Source organism: Canis lupus, chromosome 3 (assembly GCF_011100685.1).
Source record: "Canis lupus familiaris isolate Mischka breed German Shepherd chromosome 3, alternate assembly UU_Cfam_GSD_1.0, whole genome shotgun sequence".
Lineage (NCBI taxonomy): Eukaryota > Metazoa > Chordata > Mammalia > Carnivora > Canidae > Canis > Canis lupus.
Window position 1 is genome coordinate 52,834,170 of NC_049224.1, and position 12,148 is coordinate 52,846,317.

A 12,148-nucleotide genomic window follows, 5' to 3' on the forward strand; every position below is an offset into this window, starting at 1 on the left:
GGTCCCGGGATCCTGGGATGGAATCCCACATCGGGTTCCCTATAGGGAGCCTGCTTCTCCCTCTGCCTGTGTCTCTGCCTCTCCCTCCCTGTGTCTCATGAATGAATAAATAAAATATTTTTTAAAAAAGGATTCTGGGGAGGATGGGTGTGAAAGCCACCCCAACCTGCAGCACTGTTGCCTCCAAGAATTACTGTTTGAATCGATATGAAGAGATAGCCAGGAGCCCATTAAGGTATGGAGTGTGTCTTTGTTTCTGTGCGTGGTATATTTGACTTAGTCAAACTGCACAGACTGGACAGTGAATCCTGTTTTTTTCTTTTTTCTTTTTTTTTTCTTTTTTTTTTTTTTTAAGGATTTTATTTATTTATTCATGAGAGACACAGGCAGAGGGAGACACCTCACAGGGAACCCAATGCAGGACTCAATCCCAGGACTCCAGGATCGCGCCCTGAGCCAAAGGCAGATGGTCAACCGCTAAGCCACCCAGGCGTCCCAGCCTGTTCATTTCTAATCAGTAGTTGTCACAGTATCAGGATTTTCTGTCACAGAGGATTTCTGTATTTAACACATAATTTTTTTTAAAGTTTCTGCTCTGTGCTAGGGACTGTTCTAGGTGTTGGGGATGTAGCAGGAAACAAAAGAAACAAAATCCCTATCCTTGGGGAGCTTACAGAATGGGGAAGAAGCTGGCACACAAAATAGAAGAGTATTTCAGGTGGTGAGAGAGGAATTGGGCAAGGGAATCGGGGAAGGTGTGCAGGCAGGGCTGGGGCTGGAGCTAAATCGGAGGTCAGTAGACAGGCCTCAGGATGTCATGAGCTACCCTCAAGAGTGGGTGCAGTATTCATTCCTAACATGTTTGGCAAGAAGTTAGAGTCCACAGTTCTCAAGAGGACACTTGGATTTGTGGTCAGGAACGGGGTAGGAAACTGCTTGTTCAATCCAGGTTTATTTTCAGATTTTGTGCTCTGAATTTTGGTAGCTTTGAATCCTTTCTGTCCCAGCCTTAGGAATCTCTGGCTATATGTCTCTGCTCCATGACAGGAACATACCTGCTGATGTCTCTGTGTTCCTTTTTTTCCCAGAGGTGTTTGTTGAATTTACTTAGCCAAGAGGAAGACTTTGACAGCAAAGAAGCCCTCCTCCTCGTCACTGTTCTCTCCAACTTGTCCAGGCTGCTGGAGCCATCCTCCCCTCAGGTAGAAGCCCCAGCTCAGTCCCACCAGCAGCCCTCAGAAGGCCAGGAGTGTTGCCTCACAGGGTTGAACTGTGTGGTTCCCTTATACATGGATTGTTGGTTCCCTTATACATGGACTGTTCCTAATACGGTACAGAACTGTAAATGTATTTTCTCCTTATGATTTTCTCAATAACCTTGCTTTTCTCTAGCCTACTTTATTGTAAAAATACAGTATGTAGTACCTAAAACATACAAAATAAGCATTGATCGACTATACCATCAGTCCGGTTTCTGGTCAGCAGGGGGCTGTTAGTAGTTATGTTTTTCATGAGTCAGGAAATTCTACATGGATTTTTGGCTTGGCCAGGGGTCAGCGCCCCCAGCCCCTGCTTTTTTTTTTTTGCCCCTGCATTTTTTAAGAATCAACTGTATATATTTCAATGTCTTCTTTCTTTCTTTTTTTTTTTTTTTTTCAATGTCTTCTTTCAAATTCATTTTTAAGTAATATAAGATCTGGGTAGTATTCCTTTTCTTACATAGTGTTTCTACCATGACATAATTATCTGCAGCCATACAGAACAAAAACATACTGCTTTTTGTTTGGCTATTGCCCTGACCCTTGTCAGCAGGAAGCACTATAGAAAAAAAAAATCATGTTTATCTTTGGTGCATCCAACCTTCTAAGCTTGTATGTTTACTCACTCTTGGTGTTTGCTCCTTTCTAACATGAAAGTGTATTCATTATCATGAAGGTAGCTGACATCGAGCAGTTTTGACTTTCTTAGCAAGGGTAGCTGGTATGGAGTTTGGGAGAAATTCAACAAAAGGTGGTTAAGTCAGAAAGCATGTCTACAGTCCCAAAGCAGAAACAACTCCGTGGGATGGGTTGTGTGAATATGCATGTCAGTGTGCACACATGTGTAGGAATGTGGACCCCATGAGCGTTCACACACAGAAGAGAAGGGCTGCATTTTGTGGGTCTGTTCTGTTCAGGGGTGATTTCCTCAGAGGATGACAAAGAACATCCTTGATGCCTAGGGCCGTGTGCTCCTACCACATCTGCTTCCTGATCTGTGAGGAAGACTGGCTCCTTGTGTGAGCCCTCTCTTCAGGAAGAGCTAGTAGCCTGGGAGAATGGCAGTGTATCCGAGTGCTGAAAAGCAAGCCTGAGCTTCCTATTGGAGATCCCGGCAGCCCAAACAAAGCCCCCCTTGCTGGCTACTCCCTTCGTCTTAGCACCACGCTGCTCCTCCCCACCTTACTTTCTGCTTGTCATTTTTGTGCTGCTACTGCTGCAGCAAACAGAGCACTAGCAAGGAGACAGCCACAGGGAAATGGGGCCTGGGAGATCTGAGGGAAAATAGGCAGATTTAAAAGGCTCATATAGACAGGAAAATTTTTTAATTCAAAACTCATCACCCACCATCCCCATAACTTCAGATAATCTCTTTCCAATTTTTTTAAAATCTGGTTTTGAGTGGGTAATAAAGTCCTATGATTTGAAAACTGGAAATTATTAGTTTTGCAGTGAGTAGTCCCCCACCTTTAACTGTCCACCTCCACCTGTTCAAGTCTTTTCCCCAAATAAGTGAATAACCTTTTTTTAGTTTCTGGTGTATCCCTCAAGAGTTCTTTATTCCTACAGAAGCAAAAACAAATATAGATCTTTATTCCCAACCCTGTTGTCCGTCTTCACCCAGAAGTCTGTTTGCATCCTGCTTATTACATTTAACACCGTATTATAAAGACCTTTTTATATCGTTCACAGAGACCTTTCAGAATTAGCTTCTGAATTTATTTTTTACCCCAGTAGATCAAAATTTGAGTTTTTACTTGTCACTCTTTACTTAGGCATACTACCTCTCATTGCCTTTGTAGCTGAAAACCTGTCCCAAGGAACTGCCAAAGCGCTGAGCTGGAACAGGTATCTGCAGCGCAGGACGCTGCCACCAAGACCTTAGGCCTCCTATCCTTACCTGAGAAAACTCCAGCTGGTTGTTTGCCTTTCCTTTTTTTCCCTACTCCTTTCTAACCTCTGGCCTTTTGGCTCCTAGAAGCTGATTCAGGGATCTCCATTAGACTGATCTTCTTACAGATACGGCAGTTGTGGAGAGTGTGAGGCATGGAAAAGGAAGAGGCTCATCAACCCCAGGCTGTGGTCAGGAGGGGAGAGGAAGCTTGGGACAAGAACCCAAATGACAGGACCTTCAGTCCTTAATGAGGCTGTGAACTTTGAGAATTGAGTCATATGGTATTATATTAGGAGAGAAGGACCAGTAATTCTCATAATTTTGGACCTATTTTTAATGCTGATCTTAGTAAATGACCACTTTAGATCCAAGCACATGTTTGGGCAGGTGATAAGAATTGGAAAGGTCTAGAGCTCTTGTAATCTGAACACTGAGCTCTGTCTGTCTCTTCACATGTTTCTTTAATACCTGTGATATCTCCAGTTTGTGCAGATGTTATCCTGGACATTGAAGATTTGTAAGGAGAACAGCTGGGGTAAGTTTCCTTCCTTGTTTCCCTGTAGGCTTTATGTAAAATCATCATTATCAAATAGCATTTAAAGATGGAAAGGTACTCATTACCTAGTCACCAGAGTGACCAAAATGAAAAAGCTGAAATACCAAGTGCAGAGCAGTTGGCCCTCTCATTCACCACCGGGTGAAGGCCACGATGTAGCCACCCTGGAAGACTTGGCAGCGTCCAGTTACATCCAGCAGTACCACCATGGGGACACAAGGGACAAATTCTGCAGGCAGAGACAGACTCACGTGTCTGTCAGCAGTGGAGGGGGCGAGGGAGTGACAGTGTGCACACATAGTGGAACACTGAGCAGCAGTGAGAATGGTAAAGCACCAACACAACATGCAGGAATTGCACAAACATGTTGTGGGACCAAAGAAGCCAAACACATAAAGAGTACTTCCTGCATGATTCCATTTAGATAAAGTTCAAAATCGGACACAACTAGATGTGATGGTAGAAGTCAAGATAGCAGATTCCTTGCTGGGGCGAGTGAGGTAGAAGGGGATTTCTGGGGTGTTGGTAATGTTGTGTTTCTTTATCTGGGTGCTAGTTCCCAGTGATAGTGACTGGTGAATAACAGGAAACCTCTGCTTTCTTTGTGCCTGTGGACAGATGCACCTTTGTGGGAGAGCTGCCTTAGGTGGACTGTGTCCAGCACTGGGATAGTATATATAGGATGTGGCAAGCTGTGTTTCTGGTTTGGCATCTTGTACCTTGAAGACTGACAGGGTTAGAACTTAACCTTTTAATTTTCTTTCCTTCCCACCGTTAGAGGATGCCTCATTTTGCAAGGGTTTGATGAATTTGCTCTTCAGCCTCCATGTTTTGTACAAGAGTCCTGTCACCTTGCTGCGTGACTTGTCCCAGGATATCCATGGGCATCTTGGAGACATAGACCAGGTAGGTACCACAGCTGTCGCCACAACTCTCCGAGTGGGGATAGGAGCCTGGGGCCAGCCTTACTGCAATCACATCTCTCTCTGCCTCCTTAGGATATAGAGGTGGAGAAAACAAACCACTTTGCGATGGTGAATTTGAGAACAGCTGCCCCTACTGTTTGTGTAAGTGTGGAACCCCAAGCCATGGGAAGCCGCCTTGCCATTCCTTCCATTTCGTTCCACGTAAAGAGTAAATGGTTGTGGCTCAAGTCCTGAGGCCTGTTACCTGCTCGCAGGTGGCCATGCTTGTTACGTTTAGCTGTGCATGTCCTGTAGCTGTGCACAGGAGCCATGCCAGGCCTTCTTTTCTTTCACAGTTACTTGTTCTGAGTCAGGCGGAGAAAGTCCTGGAAGAAGTAGACTGGCTGATCACCAAGCTTAAGGGACAAGTGAGCCAAGAAATTTTATCAGGTAAGATGCATTCGGGGTAGAATCCCAAGGATTATGGTAAGAGAGAGCCCACCAAAATCCAAATTGGACTGCTGCATAGAAGTGCAGCTCAATTTGTTTCTCAGTTTGAGCCAGATTTCCAGTGTGATGGAAAAAAAGCAGATCATAGTGTGACTTATGATAGAATGGCTATCGATTCACTCTGCACGATGAATTGCATGCTCGTTGTCCCTACAGGTTTCCATTTAATCATGGATAGCTGATTTCTAAATCTTCTTCACTTTAACTAGGAAATAAGGTCAGTGGGTTTGAATGTACCAATTTCATTTCCTTTCAGAAGAAGCCTCTTCTCAGGCAACCCTACCAAATCATCCCGTGGAGAAAGCCATCATCATGCAGCTGGGAACTCTGCTTACATTTTTCCATGAGCTGGTGCAGACAGCCCTGCCATCGGGCAGCTGCGTGGACATCTTGTTAAAGGACCTTTGCAAAATGTACACCATTCTCACGGCACTTGTCAGATACGTGAGTATCAGAGATGACCTGAGTCACTGCTGCTGTGCTGCCCTAGCCAGCTGGAGACTAGGCCAGGGCAGCAGCTTACTGCTGTGGAACGCCCCTGCATAGAGCTCTACCACCTGGGCAAGTTGTGGTTTGATTCTGGTTTGGTCAGTAGGTGGCAGGTGTCTCAACAGGCCAGAAAAAAACCAAGTTGATGGCATAATTCTAAATCTGCTTGTAGAGGCCTTGGCGTTGGGTGGGGGGGGGGGGGGGGGGGGGGGGGGGGGGCTTCTTTATGTGTTTGGCTTCTTTATGTGTTTCACTTCTTGAAGTGAAGAGGATTACACTTACAGGTGTGTGTGTGTAAGTATATGGCATCTAATTGATGGTGAATACCTCCTTCAATGCTTCTGAGACTTAATCTAATCTACAGCTATAGAATTCAGTCCAACTCCTTATTGCACACAAAATTACACTACCTTTTTTTTTTTTTTTTTTTTTTTATGAGAGAGACAGAGACAGAGACACGGGCAGAGGGAGAAGCAGGCTCCCTGCAAGGAGCCCAATGTGGAACTCAATCCTGGATCCTGGGATCACAACCTGAGCCGAAGGCAGACACTCAACCCCTGAGCCACCCGGGTGTCCCTTAATTACACTATTTCAAACCAGTCTGGGCACTAAAGAGGTGTTTAGTCCTCCTTTTGTTCTTTAACAAGTCAGTGTTAGATGCCTTATTACAGGTCAGGTACTTGGGTGGGAGAAAGGTGTTTTTGTTTTTTCTTTTTTAAATACAAGGCATACGCTGCCCTGAGTTTGAGCTAATGCTCCCTGGTGTCTATTAACAAGGACCTCTGCTCTTGCAGTGTTTTTAGTCCTCAGCAGACATTCAGAAGGTGATGATGAGAACTAAGTGACTTAGTTCTGATTCTTGCAGTGATCCATCTTTTTTTTTCTCTTCTTCCTGTTATTGGTAGGTAGTTCTCTGAACGTTAGATATTTTTTTTTCCATGGGGTCAAAAGGTACCTAAGTATATGATTGCAAGTGGAAAAATAGTGGACAGAAATCAGGTATTGGCAGTTTTTCCATTTTCATTTGTGTGTGAATTTTTAATAAAAATGTGGGGACATAAAGCATTAATGCAAGTCAAAATGTTTCAGTGAACACGTTTCAGCAGTTCAACTTTATAACAATTATAAATAAACCTGTTAAATTTTTCTGAACAATGCCAGCATTTGGATTTTTTTAAAACAAGTAAATTTCTTATTGATGGCAGCTAAATGGTGTTTGTAGCATTTTTATCATACAGTAGATTCCATCCATTCACTATACTTTTCTAACTGAGTTGTCCTACATGCAAGTACGTGTTTTTAATGTTGTCTGTCTTCTGTGCTGTTCCTGTAAGTTTGCTATTAAAATACATTAAACTATAAAAAAAACTATAAAAACTATAAAACTATAAAAAAAACTATAAAATTATTAAAAAAAAAATGCATAGACAGCCCAAGAAAGATGGTAGACTACCGTGTGATGTCCCCAAACAGCAGTGCAGCCATCTCTGAGAAGGTACAGCTCTGGCCACATGATGTGGCTCCTAAAATTCTGTAGTGGAAATACTAAAAGCCTCTTCTCTTTACTGTCATTGTTTAAAGGAAAAGACAGCAAAGTCATTGGTTTTTTTAGATGCAGGGGCCATCAGCCTGAAGGATTTTTTTTTTTTTAATTTTTTAATTAACTTATTTATTTATGATAGTCATCAGAGAGCGAGAGAGAGAGGCAGAGACACAGGCAGAGGGAGAAGCAGGCTCCATGCACCGGGAGCCCGACGTGGGATTCGATCCCGGGTCTCCAGGATCGCGCCCTGGGCCAAAGGCAGGCGCTAAACCGCTGCGCCACCCAGGGATCCCCAGCCTGAAGGATTTTTAAAGCAGTAAGCTGAACCAGTCAGAAACAGAAACCCTTCATTGCCTGTTGTCTAGGAGGCTCAGGAGCTTTGAGGAGGGGCAGAGGAAGCTTTGTGGCTAGGATTCCCCATAAACGTGTGTGCGCTTGTTTCCTTTTCCCCCCTCCTGTCAGCTGCAGATCCCACTCCCCTAGCTCACTGACTCACCTGTAGATGTCGTGATGCTCTTAGAGGACCTAGGCTAAATCTGGGAATCTTTGGTATCTTAGTATCTGCAGGTATGTCAGAGCTCCGGAGGAATTCTGAAAAATATGGAAAAGCTGGTGAGTTGAAAATTCCTTTCCTAGGAATGGGGGAAGCCTTCTGTTCCTACAGTTAAATTGATTTCCTTCTCTTTTGCTGCAGGTGAAACTGTCCGGTTCTCATCTGACCCCCCTGTGCTATTCTTTCATTTCTTACATACAGGTAAGCGATTCAGAGTCAATATCCCAATAGATCTTCCGGTAGGGAAGGATTTCTTATGTCCCTAGGGGACTGCCTGACCCCTTGAGCCCAGCGTCCAGGCAGATTCTTTCCTACTTACCATAAGCTAAAGGCACCCACTTGGGACCAAGCCAAGGCTTGAGGTTTTTGCAGCAAAGAAATCTTTAATTATACAAAGAAAAAAAGTTTTTCTTAATTTGGAGAAAGTGTTTGATAGGCTTGCATTTGGAGCAGGGAAGGAACACGCATGCTTGAGCTGTGACTTAGTTCATTTCTGGGTGATTCTAAATTCATGCCATTGGCCATCCTTTGGTGTGTGAGTAAAGTAGCAGCGAGCCCATGGGCCAGATGGCACAGTGTATGTGGGAGTAGCAGCCCTTTCAAGGAGCGGAGGGCATGTGGGCTGTTTCTGCCAGACAAATTAATGAAGTTCTCCTAAATAAGGTAGTAGGGTCTTTTAGGATTAGGAGAAATTTTAAATATCCTCTGGTCGCAAATACCACCAGGTTCTTGTGATACCTGAGACACTGTTACCGTTGGCTTAAACCAGGGATTTTAGGCCCCTGCATTATTGACATCTCTTGAGCCAGATAATTCCTTGACTTGGGGCCTCTTCTGTGCATTCTGGAACATTTAGCAGCATTGCTGGCCTCCACCTACTAAATGCCAGTAGCGGCCCCAGTAGCAGACATTCAAAAACGTCTCTAGAAATTACTAAATGTCCCAAAAGGGCAAAATCACCCCCAGTTGAGAACCTCTGGCTTAAACGCATGAAAACACATGGTCTCCCGAGGTCCCTTAGTCCCTGAAGTGAAGAGGATTGCAGGGCAGTTACTGATTGTCAAGGAATCAATCAGATGTGCACTAATGGGTTAACCTGGGCCAAGAGTCTAGAACCACTTGTTAAAGCAATCGATTATAACCACTTTTATAGCCATGCCCTACTTGCTTTCCGCCTATGTGTTGTGCACAGACCTTGTTCTCTGTGAAATGTGCTTCACGAGCAACCCTAAAAGACTAATGAATGGTTCCATTAATTACAGTTCTTATCTAGAAACCAGGATTGCATTTGTCACATCTTTCAGAGAGCTATTTATTCTCTTAGAGCCCCTTCACCACCACCACCATCACTCCCACCCCAGCCTTGGCTCTCAATGGGAAGAAAGCAATGAAAACTGGTACTTTCAAACCCTTAGCATCCTGCTCAGAGCTGTGCACCTGTCCAAGATGCCTCTTCTAGCCCTCCTGACCCAGCAGGAATGGGCAGTCCCCGCAGTGGATAGGGAGTGCTTTAAGGAGTTTCAGCAGGGTTCCATCGTGGGTCCCACCTCTGGAGACATCTCGCTTCCCATTTGGTCACACGGGTTCTACGGTGCCTCCCTGACCCTCTCTTAAAAGGGCCCCACCCTCCAGCCTGGCTAGTAGTAGAATTCTTCACACCAGGCCCTCTGGAATCCCTGTCATTTCTCAGTTTCCAAAACGTGCCACGTGGACTAAGCCTCCTGCCACTCACATGGTTGCAGTGGTACAGTTCTCCCTATTTCCAGGTCTCTGTTTTTGATCCTCTTACCTGTCCCATGGGGCAGGTGTGTTCATTCCTAGCAGGCACAGCACATCCCTCCAGGTAGTCTCCTGTATTTTGTGTAGCCCTCCTGTGGCACGGGTCTTGACTCTCATCTGCCTTATCCTTGGTTCCCTTTATTCTTTCTCCAGGAGCTCTTTAGTCTGCAATAGTTACAACATAGGGACGTGTTCCTATGACCTATAAGCCTTTCTCAAGTACATAACCACCTGGCACACAAGACCTGTCTGGTGTCTGCCTTTAAGTGAGAAGATAGCAGGCCCTGGGAGCACTCTCTGGCTTCCTCTCCTTTATGGAAACCCTCTGAGCCAACTGCCAGTTGGGAAATCACTATTCCTGCCACCATCCTGACCGTCCCCACTGTGACCATCTCTGGACCTCGCCAGTCCCTTGGCTGTTCTGGTATAAGAACAGTCAGTCCCGCCTTCCATACGCTAGTTCTTTTTAAGATTTTTTAAATTTATTCATGAGAGACGCAGAGACCCAGGCAGAGGGAGAAGCAGGATCCCTGCGGGGAGCCCGATGCAGAACTCAATCCCAGGACCCTGGGATCATGACCGGAGCCAAAGGCAGATGCTGAACCACTGAGCCATCCAACTGCCCCCTCCCTATGTGCTAGTTTTTAAGACCAAGACTGTAAACCTCCCTCCAGCAAAAACCCCAGAACATCTGAGGATCATAAATGTCAGAGTGTTTTCCATCTTCCAGCATCTGCCGTCCGTTCTCTTCACGCAGACTTGATTCCTTTACAAGCCCCCATATTCTGCTGCAATCCCCTTTTTAGAACATTACCAACAGCATCTTCAGGAATGAGAGAATTTGTCTCTGTGTTTTTAGAACAAGAGTCAGAGCCTAACATGTACGGGAGAGAAGAAGGGGAAAGCCCCGGCTGTTGCCACGGCCATGGTAAGCAGCCGCTGCTCGCACAGCAGCCCCGGGGAGCTGTGGAAACAGCAGGGACAGAGGCTGATCACACAGAGCCCACGTGCAGCAGGATTCCATTTATAGAAGGGGCCTGGGACAGGCAGAGCTAGAAACAGCGTGGATCAGCGGCTGGGGGGTGCCTGCTGAAATGGTCCGAGATTCCTCTGAGGTAACAAAAATGTCCTTTGATCAGAGTGGTGGTTGCACAACTCTGTGTACTGACCACTAAGCCGTGCAGTGTCGATGGGTAAACTGTGGCACGTGTGCACTGTAATCGCAACTGTGATTTTACAGAAGTGGGGGAGCTGCTTCTCTGCTCACAGGTTTTGTGTTCAGAGGGAACATCTTTCTCCTCTGAACCAAAAACCACACAGTTTTCAGTAAGCACCTGATGATCTTAAGCTTTCTTTAAAAATGACTTAGGATTCTCATTGGGAAGGAATTGTTTTAGGAAAAGTTAATGAGCCCAGAAGATGCTCCTGAGAGGACATGGAAGAGGTGAGGCAAGAGCAGGGACCAGGGTGTTCTAGGACGCTGCTGGCAAGGGTGGCTGTCCAGTCTCGGCAGCTTGGCAATAACCACTGGATTTCAGGAGCTGCCCTGGTGCACTTTCCAGTTCTGCTTGCAGGGAGTGGAGACTAAGGCCTGTGTACAGGATGGGCCTAGCAAGGCCTCAGATGCACACTAAGTGGACTGGCGAAACCGGCTATATAAATGCATTTATTAGAAAAATAAACTTAAAAAAAATTTAAAATAAGTGGATTTATACTGTAGAATACGACAGAGGCAAGAGGAACACACAAATTTAAATGTTCACATACACAATTCTCTCCAAGATAATGTCATTCCCATCCCTTTTTTCCCTCACATCCTCGATATGGTCCTTCTCTGTCAGCCAGCCTATAAACACTAAATACTGAGAAATTACAAACCGGATTCAGGGCCATCCTTATGGTCCTTTGAGATTTGACTGCCAGAAATCCTAGAGTATTGGAACATAGGGAATCCCCCTTTGCTTGGAAGGCTACTAAATGCTTCAGAGGACAACTCCAAAAACCCTTGAACCTGAAACTTAGGTTTTCTCCTCTTTGCCCCATAGGCCCGAGTCCTTCGGGAAACCAAGCCAATCCCTAATCTCATCTTCGCCATTGAACAGTATGAAAAATTCCTCATCCACCTTTCAAAGAAGTCCAAGGTAAACCTGCTGTTCTTTGTTACTATTTCCATTTACCTGGGCGGGGTCCCAGCCCAGAGGCAACACAACTGCCTCTGGGGAACTGGGGAAGAAACTAGAACCCTGTTCTCTGTTTGTGACCTGATGACCTGAATCCAGACATCATGTAGGAACTAGGAAAACCAGGTCAGGAGGGTGTGCATGCCTGGCGGAGAGGCTGAAGGGCCTGTCCTAGCCAGAGGGAAACGTGCCCACACTGCGATTCTGTCCTAGGTGAACCTGATGCAGCACATGAAGCTCAGCACCTCAAGGGACTTCAAGATTAAGGGAAACATCCTGGATGTGGTTCTTCGAGAGGACGAAGATGACAACGAGGTCAGTGCCTGCTTCGAAGCTGACCCCTCTCCTGCCTGATGGCAAAGCCTGGCTGGGAGCAGCATGGAGAAGGCTGAGACGGTCAGGCATGGCCAGAACCAAGGCCTGTCACAGAAGTCACCCAGAGTGGTGCACATTTGGGGTAGACCTTTCTAGAAAGGGGGC

General features: G+C 45.6%; 1 protein-coding gene across 6 annotated transcripts in view; it reads left to right on the plus strand.

Moving 5' to 3' along the window:
• The window catches only part of FANCI (FA complementation group I), a 74,839-nt gene that overhangs the window by 61,434 nt on the left and 1,257 nt on the right, over positions 1-12,148 (plus strand). For 5 of the 6 annotated variants that reach the window (XM_038532820.1, XM_038532824.1, XM_038532823.1 and 2 more), the window contains 11 exons: positions 1,089-1,202; positions 3,637-3,688; positions 4,488-4,615; positions 4,708-4,776; positions 4,971-5,064; positions 5,381-5,568; positions 7,715-7,768; positions 7,851-7,910; positions 10,348-10,416; positions 11,534-11,629; positions 11,882-11,983. In XM_038532820.1, the coding sequence (XP_038388748.1) occupies positions 1,089-1,202; positions 3,637-3,688; positions 4,488-4,615; positions 4,708-4,776; positions 4,971-5,064; positions 5,381-5,568; positions 7,715-7,768; positions 7,851-7,910; positions 10,348-10,416; positions 11,534-11,629; positions 11,882-11,983 (1,026 nt within the window). The remainder of the gene's footprint in view (positions 1-1,088; positions 1,203-3,636; positions 3,689-4,487; positions 4,616-4,707; positions 4,777-4,970; positions 5,065-5,380; positions 5,569-7,714; positions 7,769-7,850; positions 7,911-10,347; positions 10,417-11,533; positions 11,630-11,881; positions 11,984-12,148) is intronic. The other variant, XM_038532822.1, reaches the window with a different exon arrangement.